The sequence below is a fragment of the Microtus oregoni genome, unplaced genomic scaffold, assembly GCF_018167655.1.
Source record: "Microtus oregoni isolate MIOR12 unplaced genomic scaffold, Mior012 000087F_ref0000451, whole genome shotgun sequence".
Taxonomy (NCBI): domain Eukaryota; kingdom Metazoa; phylum Chordata; class Mammalia; order Rodentia; family Cricetidae; genus Microtus; species Microtus oregoni.
The window spans coordinates 1,804,962-1,828,707 of NW_024544554.1; the positions used below are offsets into that span (position 1 = coordinate 1,804,962).

Genomic DNA, 23,746 nt, shown 5'->3' on the forward strand with positions numbered 1-23,746 from the left:
TCTCCTCTCCTCTCCTCATCCTTGTCTTGTCTTAATCCGCATACTCAGTAAGTCCTTCAGAGTCTAAGCAGACTCTCCTGGTGCCCAGCGAGAGCTTTAAGAAGAGGCTCGTGTTACCTGGTAAATTATACACCCATTTATAAATGCTGTGGAGTTTTACAGTTAATTAAGTGGTATCATCTTGTAGTGGATTATCCAGATTTATTAATTTATTTTTTCAAACTGGTCCACATTGGCCCCGTGACAGTAATGCACTTAGTGTTCTAAAATTGGTACCGCATCTCCTTAAGCACTTCCTTGCAAGTGCAGGGGTAGCCGTCGACATAGGTGACAGCCTACAGGCTGTGTTGGTGCGGGGCGCCATGGTGACTGCCTGGCTATAAATAGCACCTTCCTCCCGTGGTTGCTTTCCTTAGCCGCAGCTGAATTAGAGTTGCTCATTGGGTTGAGTTTTTCCAGATAAGGCTACATGCCAGAATATACATATGTGTATACAAGTATGTGCACGTGTAGACATGTGTACACACCATGAATGTAAAGGGGAGGAAGGGGACAATGAATGGAATTCTTAACAGTTTTCTGTGCCATGTTGATTATCTCGAGGTAGAAGAAGGGCCATTCTCTGCCTTCTATTTCTTTCTTTTTTTTTTTTTTTTTTTTGGTTTTTTCGAGACAGGGTTTCTCTGTGGCTTTGGAGCCTGTCCTGGAACTAGCTCTGTAGACCAGGCTGGTCTCGAACTCACAGAGATCCGCCTGCCTCTGCCTCCCGAGTGCTGGGATTAAAGGCGTGCGCCACCATCGCCCGGCTGCCTTCTATTTCTTAAGTCAGTTTTCCTATGCCCTTCAGTGTAGCTGAATTGTTTTTACTCTTTGGGAGTCTGCTGCGACCCAGCTCCCAAATAAACACGCAGACTTATTCCTGTTTATGAATGCCTGCCTTCGCTTGGATTCTTTCTCGTCAGCTTTTCTAACTTAAATTGTCCTGTTTCTCTTCAACTTCATTTTGCTTCTGAACTTTTAGCTTTCTTTATTCTGTGTATCTTTCCTTTTTACTCCATGACTGCCCGTGTAGCGGGGTGACTGGCCCCTGGTGTCCTCCTCTTCTGCTTCCCTTGAGCCTAGGCTTCTCCTCCTATTTATTTTCTCTGCCTGGCAGCCCCGCCTATTTCTCTCTTCTGCCTAGCTATCGACCGTTCAGCTCTTTATGAAACCAATCGGGTGTTTTAGACAGGCACAAGCAACACAGCTTCGCAGAATTAAACAAATGCAGCTTGAAAGAATGCAACTCATCATTAAACAAATGTTCCACAGTGAAAAGGAATGTAACATATCTCAAACTAATATTCCACATCACTTCAGATTTTTCCTTCTCTTGATATATTTGTAGGCTAGATAAAGGTATAGTATATAAATCATCACAAAAGTTTGCATAGTGAAGTTCTATAAGCAATCGTGAAGATGACATACAGTGCATAGCCAGTATTTAGCCCTAAAGGAATTAACTCAGTGTAAAAGGTTTTTCCCTTAAACACAGCAGTGAAAACCCAGGGCGGTTAGCTTTGTGTGTATTCAGAACAAACAGCTGCATTTGTAGGAAATAATAGTTGAAGAGAAAAAGACAAACAGCCAGTAAGGTGGCGGGGGTGTCACTGTACGAGGAAGGAAACTTTAAAACAAGGTAAGGGTGTTCGTTCTGTGACAGTTAAAAATCTGAAACCAGGGCCATTCATAAGTTCTTTTACAACTGAGTTACAAAGTGCACTGGTGCAGTGCTCCAGTGTTTACCTAGCACTGACTCTGGAGTCATGAGATGAAGGAGTTAGAGCAGGGAGCACTCACTGTGCAGTGCTCCAGTGTTTACCTAGCACTGACTCTGGAGTCATGAGATGAAGGAGTTAGAGCAGGGAGCACTCACTGTGCAGTGCTCCAGTGTTTACCTAGCACTGACTCTGGAGTCATGAGATGAAGGAGTTAGAGCAGGGAGCACTCACTGTGCAGTGCTCCAGTGTTTACCTAGCACTGACTCTGGAGTCATGAGATGAAGGAGTTAGAGCAGGGAGCACTCACTGTGCAGTGCTCCAGTGTTTACCTAGCACTGACTCTGGAGTCATGAGATGAAGGAGTTAGAGCAGGGAGCACTCACTGTGCAGTGCTCCAGTGTTTACCTAGCACTGACTCTGGAGTCATGAGATGAAGGAGTTAGAGCAGGGAGCACTCACTGTGCAGTGCTCCAGTGTTTACCTAGCACTGACTCTGGAGTCATGAGATGAAGGAGTTAGAGCAGGGAGCACTCACTGTGCAGTGCTCCAGTGTTTACCTAGCACTGACTCTGGAGTCATGAGATGAAGGAGTTAGAGCAGGGAGCACTCACTGTGCAGTGCTCCAGTGTTTACCTAGCACTGACTCTGGAGTCATGAGGTGAAGGAGTTAGAGCAGGGAGCACTCACTGTGTAGTGCTCCAGCATTTACTACTCAGCACTGACTCTGGAGTCATGAGATGAAGGAGTTAGAGCAGGGAGCACCCACTGTGTAGTGCTCCAGTGTTTACTCAGCACTGAACTCTCGAGTTACATCTATCAGCATGCGTGTGACCTGAAGTCACAAAGCTCACGTGTTATTCTGTATGCCTTCTCATGTTGTACATGATCAGACCTCTGGAACATTATTGCTAACACTGCATCTTCTGGACTTGTGTATCACATTGTAGATTTACCTAAGTGGATTCTTCCCAAAACTTGATGCAGACCACATTTCCACAAGTCTTTCAAGCCCAGAGAGAAGTTTTATCTTCATTAACAGTCGACCAGTACATCAGAAAGAGATACTGAAGGTAACCACTTTTAGAAAGAAAAATATTCCTTGCATCAGGAATCTAATATCTTTTAAATAATTTTTTCCTTTTTCTAATTTTATTTTTATGTGTATGATATCTGCCCTCCATGTATATCCCTACCATGTGCCTGGTGCCTACGGAGGCCAGAAGAGGGCATCAGATCCTCTGGCACTGGAATTACAGTTGGTTCTGAACAACCATGTGGGTGCTGAGATTGAACCTGGGTCCTCTGAAAGAGCAGCCGGTGCTCTTAACCACTGTGCCATCTTTCTAGTCCCAGAAATTAAAAACCTTAACTCTGTCGTTTGTCAGATTGTTAGAGACCACTTCTAGGAACCTGATTTAAATAAGGAAAAGAAAAACAAACAAAATCCCTTTCATGGAGCTGCTATTTTACTTAGGTTCCATTTCCTTTCCACAGACTAACAATAATACATTTTCACCCTCATTCTGAGTGAGGAGGCGAGGGTTAGGTGGTTTGAGGATATTTGTTCATGCACTCCTTTGCTCATGACTTGAAACAGGATCTGGCCACTAGGCCCCGTTGGCTCTGAGCGCTGCATGGTAGATGCATCTCCACGCCTATTAAATGACATCCTGAAGGGAAGTAACCAGAAAGTAGCCGGGGTGGTTTGTACCAAGGCCTTCCATCTCCATGGTACTGTGCTTGGTGAAGCCAAGTGCACAGAGTGTGTGCATTTTAGGACAGCCTGTGCTCCATGCAGGGCCAGGACCTCATGGCACGGCCCACCTCAGGCCAGCAGTCACAGCTGCTTGCTTCCTCAATGCAGTGTATACTTCAGGAGCATTTAAAGTTGGTGGTTGCATTTCTTCTTTTCTCTTTCATGCATCGCATATGTTTCTAGCTAATCCGGCGTTATTATAATCTGAAGTGCCTGAAGGAGTCTACTCGGTCGTATCCCATTTTCTTTCTGAAAATTGATGTTCCTTCAGCTGAACTGGATGTAAATCTCACACCAGATAAAAGTCAAGTATTATTACAGAATAAGGTAACCTTTTTCAAATAAAGTTTTGTATGTGTTTATGCCGTTTATAAACTTATGCAATCGTAACTGCTCCCGTGTAAAAAAGACTGACTTTTTTATATCTTTGCTATTATTTTGGATATTGTCCTTTTTTTACCCCAGTGTTGCCCCTAATATTTGTTCATTTGTATTTTGTAGGAAGCTGTTTTAAATGCTCTTGAAAATCTGATGGTGACCTGTTATGGACCACTACCCAGTACAGAGTCTTGTGGAAATAACAAAGTAGCTGTTTCCACAGCCAACATGGCTGCTCGTGAGACAGCAGAAACAGATGTGCCCGTGAATAAAATGGAGTCACCTGGAAATAATTACCCAAATGCTGACACTTCGGCTGTCCACTTCCAAAATGATGAATCTAGAAAAAACACTGCTAATTATTTAAATCAGCAGATAAATGTAAACGACCCCTGTGATGGCCATGTTAGTAGTGAACAGCCTCGCGTTAATAAGGACACTGGAAGTCCTTTTCAAAGTGTCTCCGTGGATAGGTCCTCCTCAGAGGCTGTCCAGAGTAAATACAGCAAGGCTAACTCCTCTGGTTCCGGCGAACATATCCAAGGAGAAAATGGCAGGAACGGGACAGAAGAACGTGGCGGAGGTGGGGGAGAAGCGTTTCTCGAAGAATCTCTGGCAGTCTGTGCTGATGACTGGAGCAAGGGAAATGTGTTGAATGCGGTGGGAGAGAATATTGAACCTGTGAGAATTCTAGTGCCACAGAAAAGTCTAGTGTGTAAAGTGAGCGATGATAGTTACCCAGCCCCTGAACCGAAGAATCTCAGTGATGGCCCTTGTAGCAAGACATCCAATGTAATAGATAACAGATCCGGACAGCTTACAGCCTATGACTTAATCAGCAACCGAGCAGTCAAGAAGCCCATGGCAGCAAGGGCCCTGTTTATTCAAGATCGTCGCGCTCAGTTCCTCGCAGAAAATCCCAAGACTTCTTTGGAGGATGCAGAGGCACAAATTGAAGCACTGTGGGAGTCTCTGAGTGAAGAGGAAAAACTGAGGTAAGTTTCCAGAGCGTCGTGTGTCCTGGATGCTCCACTGTTTCCATCCGAAACTTCACATTTAGGAAAGACAATGAAAATGCTTCTAGGCTTCACTGAGTGTCTTTCTTAGTATCATTTTTAATTGTTATTTTAGAGAATAGGGTGTATTATTTGTAATTTTTGTCTTGAAAACATTCATGTCTACTGCTTCCCTGTTTACCGTGTGCTACAGCTTCTTCAGTTTCTGTTGGACTCTCTGCTTTCTTTATTTCTGTTAAAGAACTCTGGAGTGGGTGTGATTTAAGCTTTTGCATTAGAATGGTTTATAAACATCTTGTCTGTTCCCTCCTTTTATATTGGTCTCTGAAATGAGACACAGTACAGAGAGGGCTGTGCCGTTGGTGTAGAACCAGGTTAGCGCGCTACTGCCTGTATCCAGTGTAGCTTGTGGCATCTAAATCTCATCTATTGGCAATTCATAAATTGTAGTGGGTGTTTTGGGGGTGTAAGTAAGTAATTTTGATCTGCTTAAAGTATTATTTGCACCCTCAGATGTAAGTATATGTCCCCAAACAATCTAATGGCTCACACTTGCGGGAACTTTTTCCCTTGGGAGACGCAAACGTGTCCCCTTTCTTATAAGGCACCAAAGACAAACCAAAGTACAGTTCCACCAAAGTCCAGCTTGGGGAACCGGTACGTTTATTAGACTTAATTACAGAGCATGGATGAGGGCTTACTCAGAGGAGGATCAGTGACCCCAATTAGCTGCACCACCAAGACGTCTTAGGCCAGCATAGCTGTGTGGATGGAATGCCCCCCCAGTTAACCTTCCGCCCTCTGAATTCTTTAGCACCTCCTGAAACAGTGATGCCATGTGCAGCTCAGTCAGAATTGCCCACAGCTGCTGGAGAGGTGAAGGAAGACGATCTGGAACCTCGGGGAGGGTCTGCTGACCCCTCCCCCGCAACTCCTTCCTCCCACAAGGGAATCTCGGCAGTCAGCAGGTTCAGGCCTTAGGCTCCCGTCCAGGCAGCCGCAGCTGCTCTGTAAAGATGACGGCTGTCACCCTGCACGGGTAGCACTCTACACACAATGGTATGGCAATACAAAATGTTGCATTTTCAGTTATCTGGCCCAGAAAATGAAGGATAAAATTAAACTTCTAATCACTAATTACTATCTGATTTTTTTTCAAAACTCTGTCAAATATCTAGGAAAAACATTTAAATATAATCCATCATCTCTGGTTTAAAATTAATTCTAAATGTAGATTGTCAACATTTTCATGTCTTCATTAGTGAATCCAGTCTCAGGAAAAAACCCAGTTACAGCTAATAGTGATGACAATTAGGACATAAAATACTGAGCTGTATTAGAAAGCTGTTACTAAAAACAACAAAGATCAAACGTTTGCTCTCTTAAATATCACACACCAGACAGCTTGTTTAGGGGAGGGCGTGTTTGTGCTTTGTTCTTTTCCAAATATTTATCAGTGTGAGATGCAGTGAGCCTGTTACCCCATTTCATCCCATCATCCCATGCTCGGTTCTGCTTCGAGAATAGTTCCCACATGACCCTCCTTCCTCACAATGCTCAGGCCAGCCTGAGAGGGGACTCATTGACTTCATAAATACGTGTGTTTGTATTCTTGAGAAATAAAGATGCCAGCCCAGAAATAAAGATACCAGCCTGCGGTAGTGGCGCACGCCTTTAATCCCACTAATGGGGGGCAGAGGCAGGCGGATCTCTTGAGTTCGAGGCCAGCCAGGTCTACAAGAGCTAGTTCCAGGACAGACTCCAAAGCTACACAGAGAAACCTTGTCTGGAAAAACCAACAAGGAAGGAAGGGAGGAAGGGAGAAAGAAAGCTATTTATATTTTAAGAATAACCATAATATAATCACTGTAACTTTGCCTGCATGTGTGTCTGTGCGCCACATGCATACCTAGTGCCCGTGGAAGCAGAAGAAGGTATCAGGTCCTCTGGGACTGGAGTTCCAGGTGGAGTTGGTAGTCTGTGTGTGGCTAAGAATCGAGCCCAGGCCCTCTAGAAGAGCAGCTGGTGCTTTTAACCATGGAGCTATCTCTCGAGCCCCTCATAGCTTTTTAAGAACCTGATTTAGTACATGAAGTAGCCAGTGTTCAAATGCTAATAAATACTTCATGAATGTCAGATTTTTAGAATCTTATTTTGAGCTACTGTGCAATTAGACTCACAGTATTATAGCTGCCTTACATTTTATATGAGTGATACAATTATGTAGTTTAAAGATGAGCGAAGTTTTTAAAATTTCACATGGTTCCCTATAAATGTGTTGCAAAGAGCAGGGCTCCACTTGTTTGTCCTGGCCGTGTGGCTAGCTTGGCCCCCAAATAACCACACAGAAATTGTATTAATTAAATCACTGCTTGGTCCATTATCTCTAGCCTCTTATTGGCTAACTCACATCTTGATTAAACCCAATTCTATTAATCAGTGTATTGCCATGTGGCAGTGGCTTACCAGGAAAGATTCTAACCAGTATCCGTCTCAGGCAGAGGATCCATGGCTTCTCTGACTCCGCCCTTTCTTCCTCCCAGCATTCAGTTCAGTTTCCCCCACCCCTGCCCTCCCTAAGTTCTGCCCTATCCAAAGGCCAAGGCAGTTTCTTTATTCATTAACCAATGAAGGCCACACAAACAGAAGTAAATCCCACACCAGAAATGTGTGTAGTTCTCGTGTGTCAAGTTGTCTGTGAGTGTGTGGCTTTGTGAACTCAGGAGGGAGGCGTTTCCCTTAGTCTTGCAGCAGTTTCTCTTCCGTTGCCTTGTGGAGAGGGGTAGTTAGCGTTATCTGCCTAGGGAGTTCCAAACTGTCAGAATATTAGTGTTAGAGTTGGCACGCTTCATCTGAGGTTTTGTTAGTAATGCTACGGAATCCTTTTAGAGCAGACCTCAGAAACTACTCCTTGGACCTGCAAGCAGTCATTCTTTGTTGGCTGCTGGTGTGTTGGTGTTGGTGTGTTGGTTTGCTGGTGTTGGTGTGTTGGTGTTGGTGTGTTGTTTTGCTGGTGTTGGTGTTGTGGTGTTGGTGTGTTGGTGTGCTGGTGTTGGTGTCTTGGTGTGCTGGTGTTGGTGTGTTGGTTTGCTGGTGTTGGTGTTGGTGTGTTGGTGTTGGTGTGTTGGTTTGCTGGTGTTGGTGTCTTGGTGTCTTGGTGTGCTGGTGCTGGTGTTGGTGTCTTGGTGTGCTGGTGTTGGTGTGTTGGTGTGCTGGTGTTGGTGTTGGTGTGTTGGTGTGTTGGTGTTGGTGTGTTGGTTTGCTGGTGTTGGTGTGTTGGTGTGTTGGTGTTGGTGTGTTGGTGTGTTGGTGTTGGTGTCTTGGTGTGCTGGTGTTGGTGTGTTGGTGTGCTGGTGTTGGTGTTGGTGTGTTTGTCTCTCACTGTTGTGATGAGGTCATGGCTGTTATAGCAGTGTCCCCCGTGTAAAGAGTGACTTCTGTGAGTGTGACTGGGATTTTTAAGCTGTGATGTGACACTGTGTGTTGTACATAGCAGGTTTCATTTGCTCTAAGCCAGTTCATTTGGCATGGGTAACAGGAATGTGTCTAGAAAATTCTGATGTCTTGGAATCAGACACACAAATGCTTTTTTAAAAATCCAAATGTTTAGGTTTCAGGGCCAGGGGCCCTTGGACCTTGATCCACTGGGTCGGAGCCACGCCTCTTCTCCTGCAGCTTTCCTTCCATAACCCCAGCTCTGCACAGGTAGAAGGCCATACAAGAGTCCGTCTGGAAGCAGCTCGGTGGCAGCCCCGCCTGCCTTCCCCAGTCCCCCCGTGGGCCTGCCTGGCCCATATCCACGGCCTCACTGCAGACCTGGCTCCCACACCAGGACAAGGGTGCACCCCTTCTGCGGGGCTTTTGTTCTCTTCTGCTTTTCCTTTGTGTTTTCTCTTCCATCCTTTCCATTCCCGTTGTTTAGGAAATATGAGTTACGGATACTCTGGCTAGTGAAAAAGAACATGCATTTTCTAGTCCTAAATAGTACAGTCTGCAGTTTGTTCTGTAGTGATCGAAAGTTTTGAGTTATTTAACTGAAATTTATTTTATACAATATATTCTGGTGACGGTTTCCCCTCAGCTCCCCATACAGGAGCTCTAACCCACACCCGTCCAACCTCATGCCCCCTCTCTTTATCTCCCTCTCTCTTTAAAGTACAAAGAATCAAGAAATATGCATCACAAAAACATAAAACCGAAAGTAAAATATACACACAAAAGACTAATAAGGCCAAAAATGCCCAAACAGTCTACAAAAATCACATTGAGTGTGTCTTGTGTTGGCCTCTACTGCTGGCGTGGGACCTGCCCTGAGTTGTGGTTAATATACCCAGTGAGACTCCAATGGGGAAAAAAGAAACCCTGATTTTTCCTGTACAAGTGGATATCAGTTCATGTCCACACCCTCCTCTCGGTGTTAGGACCTCATCTGTCTTAATCCTGTACAGGCCCCGTGCATGTCAGCAGTCTGAATTCACGTGTCCGTCAGTCCTGTTGTATCTGGAAGAGTCCCCATCCGTCTGCCTCTGACAATCTTTGGAGCTCCTTGTCTGTTTGGAGGACTGAGTTCTCCAAAGTCTCGCTCTGAACACTGTCCAGTGTGGGTCTCCGTCTGGTGCCATGTGCAGTCTTCTTCATAGGCTTGATGACTTTTGAGAGAAGGGAAGTATGGGGAGTTATGGAGACTCAGCAGCTGTCTTATAGATGGTACAGAAATGGTTCCCTGTACAACACTAAGCAGAAAGCTTTTGGGGAGTTAGCCCACGAAAAGGAACACGGTGCGAGGAAGTGAGAAGACTCTGAGACGGGGACAGAAAGTGAGAGTGTGCTGGAGAAAGCTGCTTCTGCAGGTCCCAGGGCCAGCCTGAGGTTCCGCTTCTGCTGGGAAAGGAGGATGGGAACACTTTGGGTTTTCCATTTCTTTTCCTCACCTCCCCTCTAGAGGGTTAGAATCCGGGTGTGAGCCACTCTGCAGAGAGGGCATCCTTCAGGCAGGTGGTGTTAATCTGAGCTTTCATTTGCAATATAGAAATCTATTTCTACTTCAAGCAACTAAGTGATGTTGCAAGTTGGATGTTACTGGAAATGATAAGTAAACTTTATAATTAAATGTAGCCTTTAGTTTCAGAAACATCGTCTGACCTGACTGGTCAGTCAAATCAGCGTGAATACTTTCCATTGGAGTTGCTAAAGCCCTTAATGGTGTTACATACAGAGGTACCAGCTGTTCCTACTTAACATTTACCTCGTATTATTTGGGACATAACTTTTTTATGTTTCCCAAGGAACTAAATTAAATTGACTTCTTGGATAAATCAAAAGATTAGTACCATATGCGAAAATTTGCACATGATAATTAATTACAAATGGTGACCTTTATCCTGAACTCATTTTCCACCCCATAGGAAAAGTCTGCCGTTCTGATGTCTACTGCTAAAAATATACTTATTGCCAGTGCCTGCAAAAGTAAACTATTAAAGATCCTGTGTTTTGTTTAACTAACTCATATGTTGGTGTTCTGGGTACACTTCAGAGAAGATAACTTTCGAAGGTGTATGAGAAGCAGATGGCTCACTGTTGATCTGGTTTCCGATGGAGCAGGCCTTTGTGCCGTCTTATCCAACCAAACGTAGCATTTCTTTATCCAGAAACAGGCTCTGTGAAGCACACTGTGTTGCGGTCTCTTGTTTCCTAGCCTCACTTCATAGTATACGTACAAGCCACGTTCCGTAAGTTCTAAGCCCACTTCTTACAAGACCGGAAATAATCTTAGTTCTCTAGTTCCAAATGCCAAACTTATTTTGAAAAATGTATCAGTGTTACGGAATAACTAACCTTTCGTCAGATGTCACATTCAAGCTGGAGGATTTGTGTCTCTTATTTCTTTTTGTGTCGTGTTGGGGATTGACCCCAGCCTAGCCTGCACTAAACATGTGCTCCCCCACTGAGTACAGCCCCAGCCCAGGACTGTGTCGTGTTGGGGATTGACCCCAGCCTAGCCTGCACTACACATGTGCTCCCCAACTGAGTACAGCCCCAGCCCAGGACTGTGTTGTGTTGGGATTGACCCCAGCCTAGCCTGGGCTACACATGTGCTCCCCCACTGAGTACAGCCCCAGCCCAGGACAGTGTTGTGTTGGGATTGACCCCAGCCTAGCCTGGGCTACACATGTGCTCCCCCACTGAGTACAGCCCCAGCCCAGGACTTGGACTTCTTGGTGGAAATTTAGAGCGAGCATCACCTTTTCCTGTGGACCAGGCAGCTCCTTCCTGATTACAAAGCTCAGTTCTGGATGTACACTGCCCACATAATACAAATAAGCACCCTGCGGGACAGAACAAAATACTTTGCATTGAGTTTACATGGTTTCTAGTCAGCAGAAATCCACCAAGCAGGCCACCAGGATCCCTTCTCTCCGAGGTCCCTTGGACACTGCTTCCTGGGGTAAACAAGGCGGCAGCTACTGCTCATGCGACAGAATCATTGTGTTTAAAAGCAGAGCCATTCAGTGTCAGAGGGGCCTGAGCTGGGAAGCCAGGTATCTCAGCTTCTCCCAATGTGCTTGACAGTGCCACTGTAGTGGACTGCCTTTGGCTCCAGAAGCTTTAACTCCTATGACTGAGAAAAGAAGAAAGCCCGCTAACTTTTTACCTATTAGAATTGAAATATTTTTTACCACTAGAATTGAAATACCCATTGCTTATACAGTTGCAGTTGAATTTCATAGGTTAGATCTGTTTGATTTATTGGAATTTTGCATATCAACTGATTGCGTAGTGAGGATGGAAAAATTACCATTAACTCGGTGGATTACATGGTGTACTTTCTACCCTGGGTGCTATTGGAACGCCTTTATCGCGCAGTATTTCTGTTCTCCATTTGATTTCGAAATGCAATTTACTCTAGAATAATTTGGCCTTGTAATTCTCCTTCCTCCACCTTCCAGGTGCCGGCACTGTGGGCATACGCTGCACGCTAAATCATTTTTTAAATTGGGTAGCGTTTACCTACAGCAGTAATGTCTAGTTTTAGAAGAACAGTAAGGCTTGTTGATTCACCGTCTAATATTGGAGGCTTTTAAAAATAAACTTGGTTTCTGTTTTAGCGTGAACAGAAAATAGCTGCTAGATTTCACTCACCTTTTGCTGTGTCTGGCTCATCTTATTTCCCGTCCTGGCAAATGATCCGGGTTAACATATAAAGAATCAGAATTTTTCCCAATCATTCAAGTTGAAGTGGTTGGCATTGTTACTGAGATCTGTCATTTTTCTGACATTTTGCAATCGGTTTATGCCACTGATCAAGAGAAGAAAGGCACACACATTTGAGTGTTAAGCTCCCTATGACCCCTTCATCCCTTGATAACTTGGCATTTTGATCTGCTTCATCTAATATTGTCAGTGTCTCATTTTCTTTCTTTCTTTCTTTCTTTTCTTTTCTTTTCTTTTTTTCTTAGTTTTTCAACACAGGTTTTCTTGTGTAACAGTCGTAGCTGTCCTGGAACTCACTCTGTAGACCAGGCTGGCCTCGAACTCACAGAGATCCGCCTGCCTCTGTCTCCCGAGTGCTGGGATTAAAGGCGTGCGCCACCACCGCCCATCAGTCCCCATTTTCTTGCTCTGTTTGTATAGCGTATACATCTTTTCATTCTTTTGTGCTGTCTGTGTTACAAAAGTTGGGTATCCTGTCCCTTAGTTAGATTTGGTCTATGAAATATTAAAATAATTGACATTGTTGGCATTCAGTCTGCCCTGCCTCCTGCTGTCTGTTCCTGTCTTCTTTGGAGCAGTTGCAGAGGTACTCAAGGTTTAAATGAATTAATTGTAACATCTATTTTGTATTACTGTTTGCTTTGCTTAGGAAGTTCACCATGTACCCTTTTATCATGCTTCAGTTAAAGTCAATACCGCACAGTCTCCCATCGAACCTACAAGCCCCCGGTGTAATTGCCTTCATGTTCATGGTACTCTTTTAAGAGTGCAATTATGTTAGCAGAAAACTTCTTTTATCTGAAGCTTTCTGTTTAATCTTCTCTTTGAAGGATATCTGTGGTTGGTAGATTTGAATCATGGACTCTCTCGCGACATAAATGGCGGCACATTGAGCCAGCGTTGCTTGTTCACTTGGTGTCCTCACTCACTGATCTGGGGGATTTACCTTTGGTTTTCACCAGCTTGTTCTGGTGTATCTGGCACACTTGGTTTGCATTTAGCCTGCCTGGACTTGCATCTCATAGATGACTCCTCATCAAATGTAATTTCATTTAAAAAATAAATGAGACTTAATGTGTTGAGGTGCTGTGCACAAGCCCCTGGCCGCTTCGGTGGTCATGGGTCCCTTCCTTTCTTCCTCACGGTGCTCATTTCTGTACTCTGGCCTCAGGTTCACTGGCCCTGTGTGTCCATTCTGCTGTGTAGTTAAATCGGTGGCTATTCCATCTCATATACTGTTTTAGTTCTAGACGGTCCACATCTTTCTTTGTATGCGTATAGATTCTGCTCCTCACCTCACCTTCCCCTTCTGTCTCCCTCAGTCTCCCAAAGCATTTATACAAATCTTTTTATTTATTATAAATCTGCGTCACTTTGAAGGTGGTTTTTCTTGACCTCTTCTCCTCTTGGCCATGACTCACATTTTTCTTTTTTGTTTCTTGGATGGTGACTTTTAATTGTGCAATGGCCATTGTGGGTGATGCTGTTCACTCCTGAACAGCGTTGATTTTATTTAAGACGCCTTTGAACTTGTGGGGTTTTGTTTTGCATTGAATGATGGTGAGACTTACTCAGTTCTAGGGTGTAGGGTTTTTCCTTCCAGTTTTAATTGAAAGCCCAACGTGTTTACCAAGCTCCGCATGTAACCCGGACACCAATCTCTGTTGCCCTGCACTGCGGCAGCTGGAAATTCTGTTCAGCTCATTAGCCTCTTCATGTTTTCCCGAGGGCTCCCACACATGGGATTTTCTGTCCATTTCAAGTTGTTCTGGAAGCAGAGGTCTGGGTTCTGACGACACAGAGTAGTCGGTGCCATCTTCTAGCTGAGTTTCTGCCGCTCCTGCCCTCCAATGCTGGATAAGAACTCTGTGAAGACAAATGCAGGCGCTTTCCCGTTTGCCTTTGCCCACTTTTCGGGAGCCAATTTCTGTGCTCTGTTTGGAAGTTTCTCATAAGCACACACAGGAGGGTCACTCTGATACACATTTTCTTGTCATTCGTGAATAATAGCTCGTTACTTTTAATACAGTTTGCTTCAGATTATTATTATGTTTTTATCATGTTCTTATCCGTTCTGTCTCCTCTCTGTTCTTAGGTATGAAGAAAAGGCTAAAAAAGACTTGGAACGATACAATAATCAAATGCGGAGAGCTATTGAACAGGAGCCACAAGCACCCTTAAAAGATGGCAGAAAAAAGCTAAGGGCCGCCAGTGCATGGGGCTTGGCCCAGAAGCACAAGCTGAAAGCCTCGCTATCTAATCAGCCGAAACTCGATGAGCTCTTTCAGTCCCAGAATGAGAAAAGGAAGAGTGAAAACATTAAAATAGCCGAGGTCCCCTTTTCTATGGAGAGCCTAAAAGAGAACTTTAAGAAACAAAAGAAAGTTGACTTAGAAGAGAAGGATGAGATCTGCCTGATCCACGGTCTCAAGTTCCCCGATGCTTGGCTGGTCACGTCCCGAAGAGATGTCATGTTACTGAACCCATACAGAGTGGAGGAAGCCCTGCTGTTTAAAAGACTTCTTGAGAATCATAAACTCCCCGCAGAGCCACTGGAAAAACCAATTATATTAACAGAGAGGTAGGATAGAGCAAGAGGGTCTTTAACTATAATGTTTGGTGTTAAAAGTTGGGGGGTCTTTTCTAGTAGGGATAAGTGGTGTTTACTTGAAGGCATATCTTGAGAAGGTTTTCCTATACTCTGGTGGTGCTGCTAGTTGCTTAGAAATGATTTTGGAAGATCTAAGGGGCTCACATCTTGACTCAGTAAATCCCAAGCTCGCTTCTCCTGTACCTTGTGACGTCTCTAGGGGAATTGGAAGCTAGAGTTGGTTTTCTGTGCTGTTAACACTGCTCTGACACCGTCTGACATACGCCTGAGTAGAATCACACAGTGAACGCCTTTAGCAGCCATCACGAAGACTTTTTGCCCCATCCTGTTTCTGCCCATATGTGTGTATAGAGACACGTTTCCTCTCATTAAGGCGTGTGAGACTAATTCCTACTTAGCCTTTTCATATACTCACAGGTGATCCGTTTCTAACCTAAACACAAGTGTCTTTTTCATACCTTACTCAATAATAATAGCTGAGAATTGCTCCTCGGTGTTTCGAAGGGTTTGTTTTTGTTTTATTTTTTAGTTTTACAATTTTGAATTTAATTTCTTTCCGTAAGTTCTACATATGGCATTTGGATGTATTTATTTTTTATTGTCTGACTGATTTACTGTGTAGCAGTCGGTGGAGTTTTTTTTTTTTTTTCTTGCCTCCTTGCATCCTGATTGGCAGCGAGGTTTTCGGTTTGGCTTTTTTTCTTTAAGATCTGTTTTATTTGCGTGCACGCGCATGTGCATAACTTACATGTGACGGGTGCCTTCAGACGCCTGGAGAGGGCGTCAGAGCCCTGGAGCCGCGGTCACAGACCATTGTGAGTAGCCAGCTGTGGGCACTGGAAACTCAACTCCAGTCTTTTTTTTTTTTTTTTTTTTTTTTTTTTTTGGTTTTTTCGAGACAAGGTTTCTCTGTAGCTTTGGAGCCTGTCCTGGAACTAGCTCTGTAGACCAGGCTGGTCTCGAACTCACAGAGATCCGCCTGCCTCTGCCTCCCGAGTGCTGGGATTACAGGCGTGCACCACCACCACCCGGCTCAACTCCAGTCTCTTCCAGCAGTGCAGCCGGTGCTCTTACCCACGGAGCCGTCTCTCTGGCCCTAAAATGGCACTAACACGTTCCTCCCCTGTCTCTTGCTGAAAGTTAACTGCAGGAAGACAGGAGATTTAGGTTCTTCTTTCCGGTAGGGCTTGTTCCCGATCGGGTGCTCCATGCGCTTCAACGCAGTTCACTAGCTTTGGACAAAAGTGATCCTCCCTCTCAAAGCTCCCACTACCCCTCTGTCTACTATCTGTCCAATAGCCAGTAATCTGCTAATGATTGTTGCCTGAACTAATTATATTTTCCATTAAAAATGGGGTGGTTTTTTTTTTTATATCTTTTTGAGTAACTTGATGTGTGTTATATTTAGAGAACTACTGTTTACATTTCTCTTTGAGTTTGTAATACTCCAGAAGACACAAGCTGTCCTTTATGTCTGTCTGTCCGTCCCCCTGTCTGGGCACGCTGTCCAGCGGGCCTCTCACACGGTGCTAGCTTTCTTCCAGGGCTTGGCACTTCGGGTAATGGGAACACTTTTCAAGTCACCCTTGGACGAGCCTCCATAAATCCTCTTATTTCAATCTGAATATTTAACATAAAGAACCATAATCTCTTTCTTTTTCAGTCTTTTTAATGGGTCTCATTATTTAGAGGTTTTACATAAAATGTCGACAGTTGACCAGAGATGCGGCGGATCAACTTACCTGAGTGACCCTCGTCTGACAGCAAATGGCTTCAAGATCAGGCTGATACCAGGTACAATGCTGGGCTCACTTGGAAATACTGTCTCTGACTTGGAAAACCTTCTCCCAAGATCCGCACTCGGCTTGGACGGTTTCCGGGTGTGTTTTCATTTTGCTGAACGTCGTCGTCGTCGTTGGGCGTGCAGGAGTGGACTTCCTTCAGAGGGCCGCTTGGGCCATCGCTGTGCGGCTTCCTCTTGTCTTTTGGCATGGCAGCCCAGCTGCCTTCCTTGTAACTCAGCGATCAGAACTCTGACGTCAGAGCAGAGGTGTGGGATAATGGGCTGTCTAGCGAGGCGGCCATCTCTCTCGCTGTTTGAAGCTCTTGCCTTGTTTTGCCAACTGACATGGAGCGTCGGCTGTCTCACGGGAATGTCAGGGCTCCATGGCTTTGTCAGGTAGATCGGAAGGATGCGTCTGCCTCAGGGAGTCCAGTTTTCTTACCTCGCCTTCTGCCTTTTTCTGGTTCCCGTGCTGCCGTAGCTCCTGGGTTAGCCTGTCCCTCGCTTCCCTTGCCCCTGTCCAGCACCACAGTGTCACAGCCAGAGCGTGTGTGTAGCGAAGGAGTTTTAAAGAAGTGCTTTCACAGAGGAGCGGAAGACGTGAGTGGGGGCTGGAGAGAGGGCTCAGTGGCTAAGAGCGCTGGCTTCCCTTCCAGAGGACCCACAGAGCGCTCCTAACTGTCTGTAACTCCAGTTCCAGGGGATCCCAGCCTGTTCTGTCCTCCTCGTGCGAGGCTTCATACGGTGCACTGACATACATGCAGACAAAACATACACAGTGAATTTTAGAAAGAAAATAAGTAACAACAGTGTGCAGAAGCCAGAGCTGGCTGTCCGCTTGGTGTTTCACAGCCTGACCAGGTACAGATGCCTCCCAGACACGCCTCAGCTCTGCGGCTCCGGCTGCTCTTGTGGAGGTGGACACGGCGTGTCCAGAGCACCCATCTCCCACGCTCTTCACTAGCAACAGCTGTAACTTCCCAGTGGCCCTTGCGTGCAGCGTGCCCTTCAAAGAATTAACGTATCAACCCGTTACCATCCTAGCAGCCTCCAGGGGAACTTCTGTCAGTCCCTGTTTTACAGACGGAAAGGTTAAGTTGGCTCCAGAGGATGTCAGTGTTACAGTGAAACCCACACAGCCTGCCTCGAGAGTCTACCCCTTAACAATTGTTTTTGCACAGCCCTTCAATAAAGTCGGCAATTTAACTTCACAAAGTAAGTGTAAACCCTGAGGTAACATGAATCAGTTGCCGAGGCTGGGCATGATGACACAGGCCTGTTGTCATAGCTTGAGGGGCTGAGACAGGAAGGCTGCTGCACGTTTAGGGCTGGCCTGATGTATATAGTGAGTTTACAGCAGTCTTGGGCTACATAAGGGAGACCTGTCCCCAAACAAACAAACAAAAAGGAAGCCTAGTACTCCACATAGCATGGCTCTGAGTTTAAATCCCCCTCCAGCCCCCAGCCCCCCTCTCAGACCTGACCCAGGCTGCACTCCCTTCTTCTAGTCCTCATAGAGAGCTTTTCCTGGAGTCCTGTGGCCTCTTTCCATCGGAAAATTTCAAGTATGAAGAATGGGTCTGTGTGAGTGTGTGAGAGAGAGACTTTATTCTCAACCCATTCCTCTAGTCTGTGTTGCGGGAAGGTACCTTTTCTTCACATCTATATGGTACCTAAGAAGGATGGGCGAGCCGTCCCGTCCCCCTCACCTTCCCTGGTGATTTCGAGTCCCTCCTGTGTCCTCAGACGCATTTCACCCCCTCTAGGGGACTCCGTCGCTCATCTTCCCTCAGTTATTTCTTGGGGGAAACGGTTCGACCCGCGCTGTGATGTCTCCCGTTTGGCAGATAACCGAGAGTAGACCGGCCAGGCCCCTAGAGCTGCAGCCCTTCAAGTTTGCCCGATTGCTGTTGTTACTCGTTCACCAACAGCCATTAAAATGCACAGGCGCTATGGATCCCAGCATTAAAGCCGCTGTTGTTCACACAGGATGAGTGACTTCTCTAGTGTCAAAGCCGGTGCTTTGGAAGAGACCCTGTCGTGGATGTTCTACCCAATTACACGTCCAGTCACGTGGCCTTTAGTTATCATGACTAAGTTACCTAAAATAGCTTCATAAGTAACACCAGTTTCTGGTGTTTCCTTAGTTGAATCTCTGAATAAGCACTAGCATGTTTAGTTCCTAAAATCCTATAGTAACAAGGTACGGTGTCTGTTTTTATTCTTGCTAAGTTAAAATCGTCGCGGTCTTTAAATTAGATATGAGGCTAGTAGGCTAGAACTTGGAGTACAGCAGTGGACAAAACACTTAAAACCATTTTGACTTTAATAAATATCATTCTCTTCATTCTCTCTCCAAAGTAAGCAATGTTCTAAGCAAATGTGAGGAACAGACCAGTGGGAACTGAGATTAAATTAAATTATATAAGGCACACGTGGGGTCGTTGAGCACCTATGACTTAATTGAAGGCTTCTGGGAAATCATTATTTGTTCTCCAGGAAGCAACGCAACTTTGTCCTGAAATATTAGACTCCGGTCAAGGTTCACTAAATGTTCCAACAGTGATTTTTGTTTCCAATGGATATGTTCTGGAATATAATTTTAACCAACTCAACTATGCCCCTGTGTTTTGTTTTTTCTCAGGAGTTTCCAGTACTGAAGACTACTTGGAAATAGAAGGCATGGCTAAGTGTCTCCCGTTCTACGGAGTAATGGATTTAAAGGAAATTCTTAATGCCATAATAGACAAGAACGCAAAGGAGCCTTACGAGTGCAGACCCCGGAAAGTGACGAGTTATCTGGAGGTGCGTCTCGTGCTCACATGCTCTTAGCCAGGGAAAAGCTTGGTTTTTCTTTTGTTTGGAGATGGGGTCCCACTCTGTGTCCCCGACTGGCCTGGAAGTCACTCTGTGGACCGTGCTGGCCTTGAATTCTCAGAGATCCACTTCCTCTGCCTCCCTCCTAACCCTCGGCTAGGATTAAAGGGCTGGGTTACCCACTTAGCCCAGTAGTAAGTAATTAAAAGAGCAGATTCTAAAATGTTTATTTTCACAAAGAAATTGCTACTTTAAAAAGCTCAATAAAAATATTTCACACATAGGCTGTGATAAATGCTATGAGAGATCCTTATAATACAGTTTTACTTATGAGAGATCCTTATAATACAGTTTTACTTATGAAATATTGTATAGAGCTGTTTTCTATTAATCTCAAAATGGTTTCCAAGTTGTTCAAATGTTATGCTGTATTATTTGTCAAAAAAAATTGTATTATGATTCTAAACCCTGAGCTCTTCAAAAGGAAGCGAAAGATCTACATTATTGAATAAATGAAGCTAAATTGTTGAATAAATGGAAGTTTTACTACACTTCACATAGCATCTACCAAAATGAGAATTGAAATTAGGTTGGAAAAAGCACATTCAGGGCTGCTGGGTCTGATGGCGTGCCTGTCCTCCCAGCACTCAGAAGACTGAACAGGAAGATCACAGGACTAAAGGTCTTGTCTCAGAAGTCAAACATAAAAGAAGAGGGCTAAGCCTACCCAAGCACAGACTAAGGACCGTGACTGTGTCTCTCGTTATGTCCCAAACCAACCTGGACGTGGTTTTCACCCTCTCTCTTGTCTGTGGTGTTCAGACGCAGCCATGCCCATCCCCGGGACTGGAGAGGACGCTCAGACCAGCTCTGTTGACCCCTTGGGAACTTGTGGAAATTCCCAGCCAGTTGCCAGGGCAATCCAGAACTGATTGTTTTAGGGAACTCCAAAGAAGGCTTTTTCTTAAGAGAGAAAAGAAAAAAAGAAACATGGATAAGAAATAAGGTTTCAGAAATAATGAGAAAGTGGCAGTTGAGAATAGACTTGAATGGTTTTACATTGGAGAAACTAGGTATGGTTGTTATGGGGAATGGTCTTTAAAAAAAAAAAAAGTTGACCAGGCACACGCCTTTAATGCCAGAACTTGGGAGAGAGACAAAGACGGGGCGATCTCTGAGTTCGAAGCTAACCCGGTGTATAGACTGCATTCTGTGATAGCCAGGGTGACTGACGCAGAGAAGCCCTGTTTGGAGAAAACCAAAGGGGGTGATAAATATTTCAGCATGGCAGAGAAGCATTAGAAAGGACATGCATCATGGTCTCTGAATCAAGAGCCAAAAAGAGTGAAAAATAGTTTTTCCTTTTTGTGTGTATGTTTGAAACCTCACCATGTAGCCCAGATTCTCTCAAACTCCTCCTCCCAGTCTTCCTGGCTCACTCTCCCAAGTACTTGGGGTCACAAGTGTCCACTACCAGCTGAAAGGAAACCTTTCGAGGTGAATGAGAAGATGTACGTGGTAGAGAAGACACGGCTTTGGCTACTAGTAGAGGGGTAGAGAGACTGGGCATCTGGGATCTGAAACCAAGAAAACGGGGTACAATAAAAGAAAGGACAGCCCCGTGAGGAGCAGCAATGTCCAGGTGTCATGGGAGCTGTTAGGACCTGACCTCAGTCTTGTGTCCGACCCCAGCAGTTGCTTGACTCCAGGGGTGTCCGGGAGGTTTACCCTCCGCTAAGGATTAACAAGTTGGATATGGAAAGGGACTAAGGGGCAGGGAGAGAAACCTGAACACACTGTATTCCAGGAATTCGCTAAGTCAGACATAGTACTGGATGCTGAATTCACTACTCAACCTCAGGAGGGAGGGCACAAAGTTCCAGGGAGGCCTGTGAGTCTGAGAGTAAGGAGGGGTTAAAGGTCAAAGGAAAGGAAAGACAGATTCTGTTGGAATACGGGGCTGGAATGGTTGGAAGGGTGAGAGGCCCGTGGCTAAGAGAATGATGTTAAAATGTAACAACTCTGGGGGCAGGATTTCTTTTTTAATACTAAAAGAAGCCAGTCTTGTTTATGATGCTGTTTCCCTAGACCTTTCTCCTCCCTGTATCAGAAAACAGCATTTCTGCACCAAACCTGAGGACATTCCCTTTGGTTCTGCAGACCTCCTAGCCACACCGCCTGAGGCAGACGGCCACAGCAGCTCTTGTTACCAGCCCCACAGTGGCTGTCGGCCTCAAACCCCATTTCCCCCTGCAGCCAGAACGCTCCAAGACATGGGAAATACTTGGCAGGCTCTATTTCATCTCTAGTTCCTGTCCTGGAGGGTGACCCGGTGCCTGCTTAACTTCTGTCTTGTCTCCTCTCTGGGCCACACCCACACAGAACGTTTCCTTCTCCGAAATGCTTTACTTTGCTCATGACCTTGGCATCTTAACTGAAAAGCCTAAATGTCATCCTCTGAGCTAGCCTCCCCTTTGCGCCATCACTGCCCTTGCCCAGTTAACCGCGCGTAGGCCATTTGCTCACAAGTCTTGTTTCTCCGCACTGAGATGTAAACTTCACGAGGTCTGGTGTTCAGCCTCCAGAGTCTGCAGCATCGTTAACTGTTATTAATTAAATAGGTATTCTTCAGTTTTTATCTGCCAGAATAATGTGTTTTTTTCTTCAGGGTCGATCCTAATGAAGTGTGTTCCTTTTCTCTTCACAGGGGGAAGCAGTCCGTCTCTCAAGACAGCTCCCCATGTACTTACCAAGAGAAGACATCCAAGATCTTATCTATAGGATGACGCGCCAGTTTGGAAGTGAAACCAAAGAGTGTGTTCATGGCCGCCCATTTTTTCACCATTTAACCCACCTTCCAGAAAGTTCATGATTAAGCTTCTGATAGTAACTGTTGACATTGATGTGGTTTTCAACCATTTTTTGCATTATCATGTATCAAAATGATTATTTTATAAATGAGGATTTACTAGCCTATTTGTATACTGGAAAACTGTTTTGAAGTTGTAAAATATATAAATAAATACTCTGCAGTATTGATTTTGTTCTCATACCTAACCTTCAAACTAGGTGTAAGTTGTAGGATCCACAGGAGAGGATGGGGTTCTCTTGGGTGCCTGACGAGCCGTAGATGCCACAGGAGAGGATGGGGTTCTCTTGGGTGCCTGACGAGCCGTAGACGCCACAGGAGAGGACAGGTGTGCCCTTGGGTGCCTGACGAGCTGTAGACTCCACAGGAGAGGACAGGTGTGCCCTTGGGTGCCTGACTTACGAGGTTTCTGTTTAGGAGAATTTACCCACATGGCTCAGCTGGCTCATCACAAACGGGTTTTCAGTGCAAGTTTCAAGTCAGGTGGTGAGGTAGAGAATGAGAACATGACCAAATAAGGTAGCGCTGCCTCTCCGATATGATAATATTTTAGCCTTAGGGTCAGGTTTTGTCAGAAAGTATACGTGGGAAGATCAACCTTTTCAACAGAAAAATTAGGTTACCATCGTTTTTTTTCTCTCTCATGTATTCCTTCACAAACCAGGAAAACGTTTCAATACTTTACCAAACAAAAAAAAAAAAAAAAAAAACGTGATTTGTTTAATGAGTGCCTTTTGCTGTGTAAAGTAAGATACATTGTGGTGGATATGGTGTCTGCACACACCATCTACCGTTCTCATGAGTCACCTATGAATTCTTAATCTTTGTGTTACAAATAAATTATAATACGTGGAGTTATTCCTGCTGCTCAGTGTTTCCCCACCAAACTTAGGTTTGCCGTGACCCAAATACTGCTCATTCCCACACCTCTCTCACTCACCTTGTGATGGGGCTTCCTGCTGACGTGTGTGTGTGTGTGTGTGTGTGTGTGTGTGTGTGTGTGTGTGTGGTGTCGGTGCTCATTGGCACGGGTTTTCCTCCATGCAGAGGAGGGTGGAGGAGAGCAGTATTTTTACAGTATTGCCCTCTGCATTGGCCTCTCCCAACAAGATCTCTTGTTGAACGTGGAGCTCACTGATTTTTCTGCCAGGCTATCTGCCCATTGCTGGGTTTGTAGGCTCAGACTGCGAACCCAGTTTCTCTTCCTGTGGTTGTGTGTGTGTTGAGGCAGGGATGCTGGGGTCAGAACCCACATTTTCATTCCTATCACAGCTTGGAGTCCTTGTCCAAGCCAAGTTCAAGTCCTCTTTCATTGGACAAACTGAGAAGTTCACCAAGGAACAGAAACAGGAAGAAATTGTCTCATACATACACACCAGCCCTTTAAAAAAACAAAACAAAACACCGTAGATTCATTTTCTCAGTAAGTCAGATTGGTCCGACCACACATAGAGAAACCCATTTTTGTATTAGCCCATTTGAGCATCAATTTAGGATTGCAGACACTAATTCCGAGGCTGAGCATCCTTAACAGATGACTTACC

General features: G+C 45.0%; 1 protein-coding gene across 11 annotated transcripts in view; it reads left to right on the forward strand.

The window, feature by feature from the left end:
• Positions 1-23,054, forward strand: part of LOC121442190 (PMS1 protein homolog 1-like) — an 80,882-nt gene extending 57,828 nt beyond the window's left edge. For 10 of the 11 annotated variants that reach the window (XM_041643638.1, XM_041643634.1, XM_041643639.1 and 7 more), the window contains 7 exons: positions 2,708-2,830; positions 3,700-3,843; positions 4,018-4,889; positions 14,218-14,703; positions 16,397-16,527; positions 19,161-19,321; positions 22,041-23,054. In XM_041643638.1, coding sequence (XP_041499572.1) covers positions 2,708-2,830; positions 3,700-3,843; positions 4,018-4,889; positions 14,218-14,703; positions 16,397-16,527; positions 19,161-19,321; positions 22,041-22,205 — 2,082 coding nt within the window. In that variant the 3' untranslated portion in view covers positions 22,206-23,054. The remainder of the gene's footprint in view (positions 1-2,707; positions 2,831-3,699; positions 3,844-4,017; positions 4,890-14,217; positions 14,704-16,396; positions 16,528-19,160; positions 19,322-22,040) is intronic. The other variant, XR_005973530.1, reaches the window with a different exon arrangement.
• The last annotated feature ends 692 nt before the right edge of the window (positions 23,055-23,746 follow it).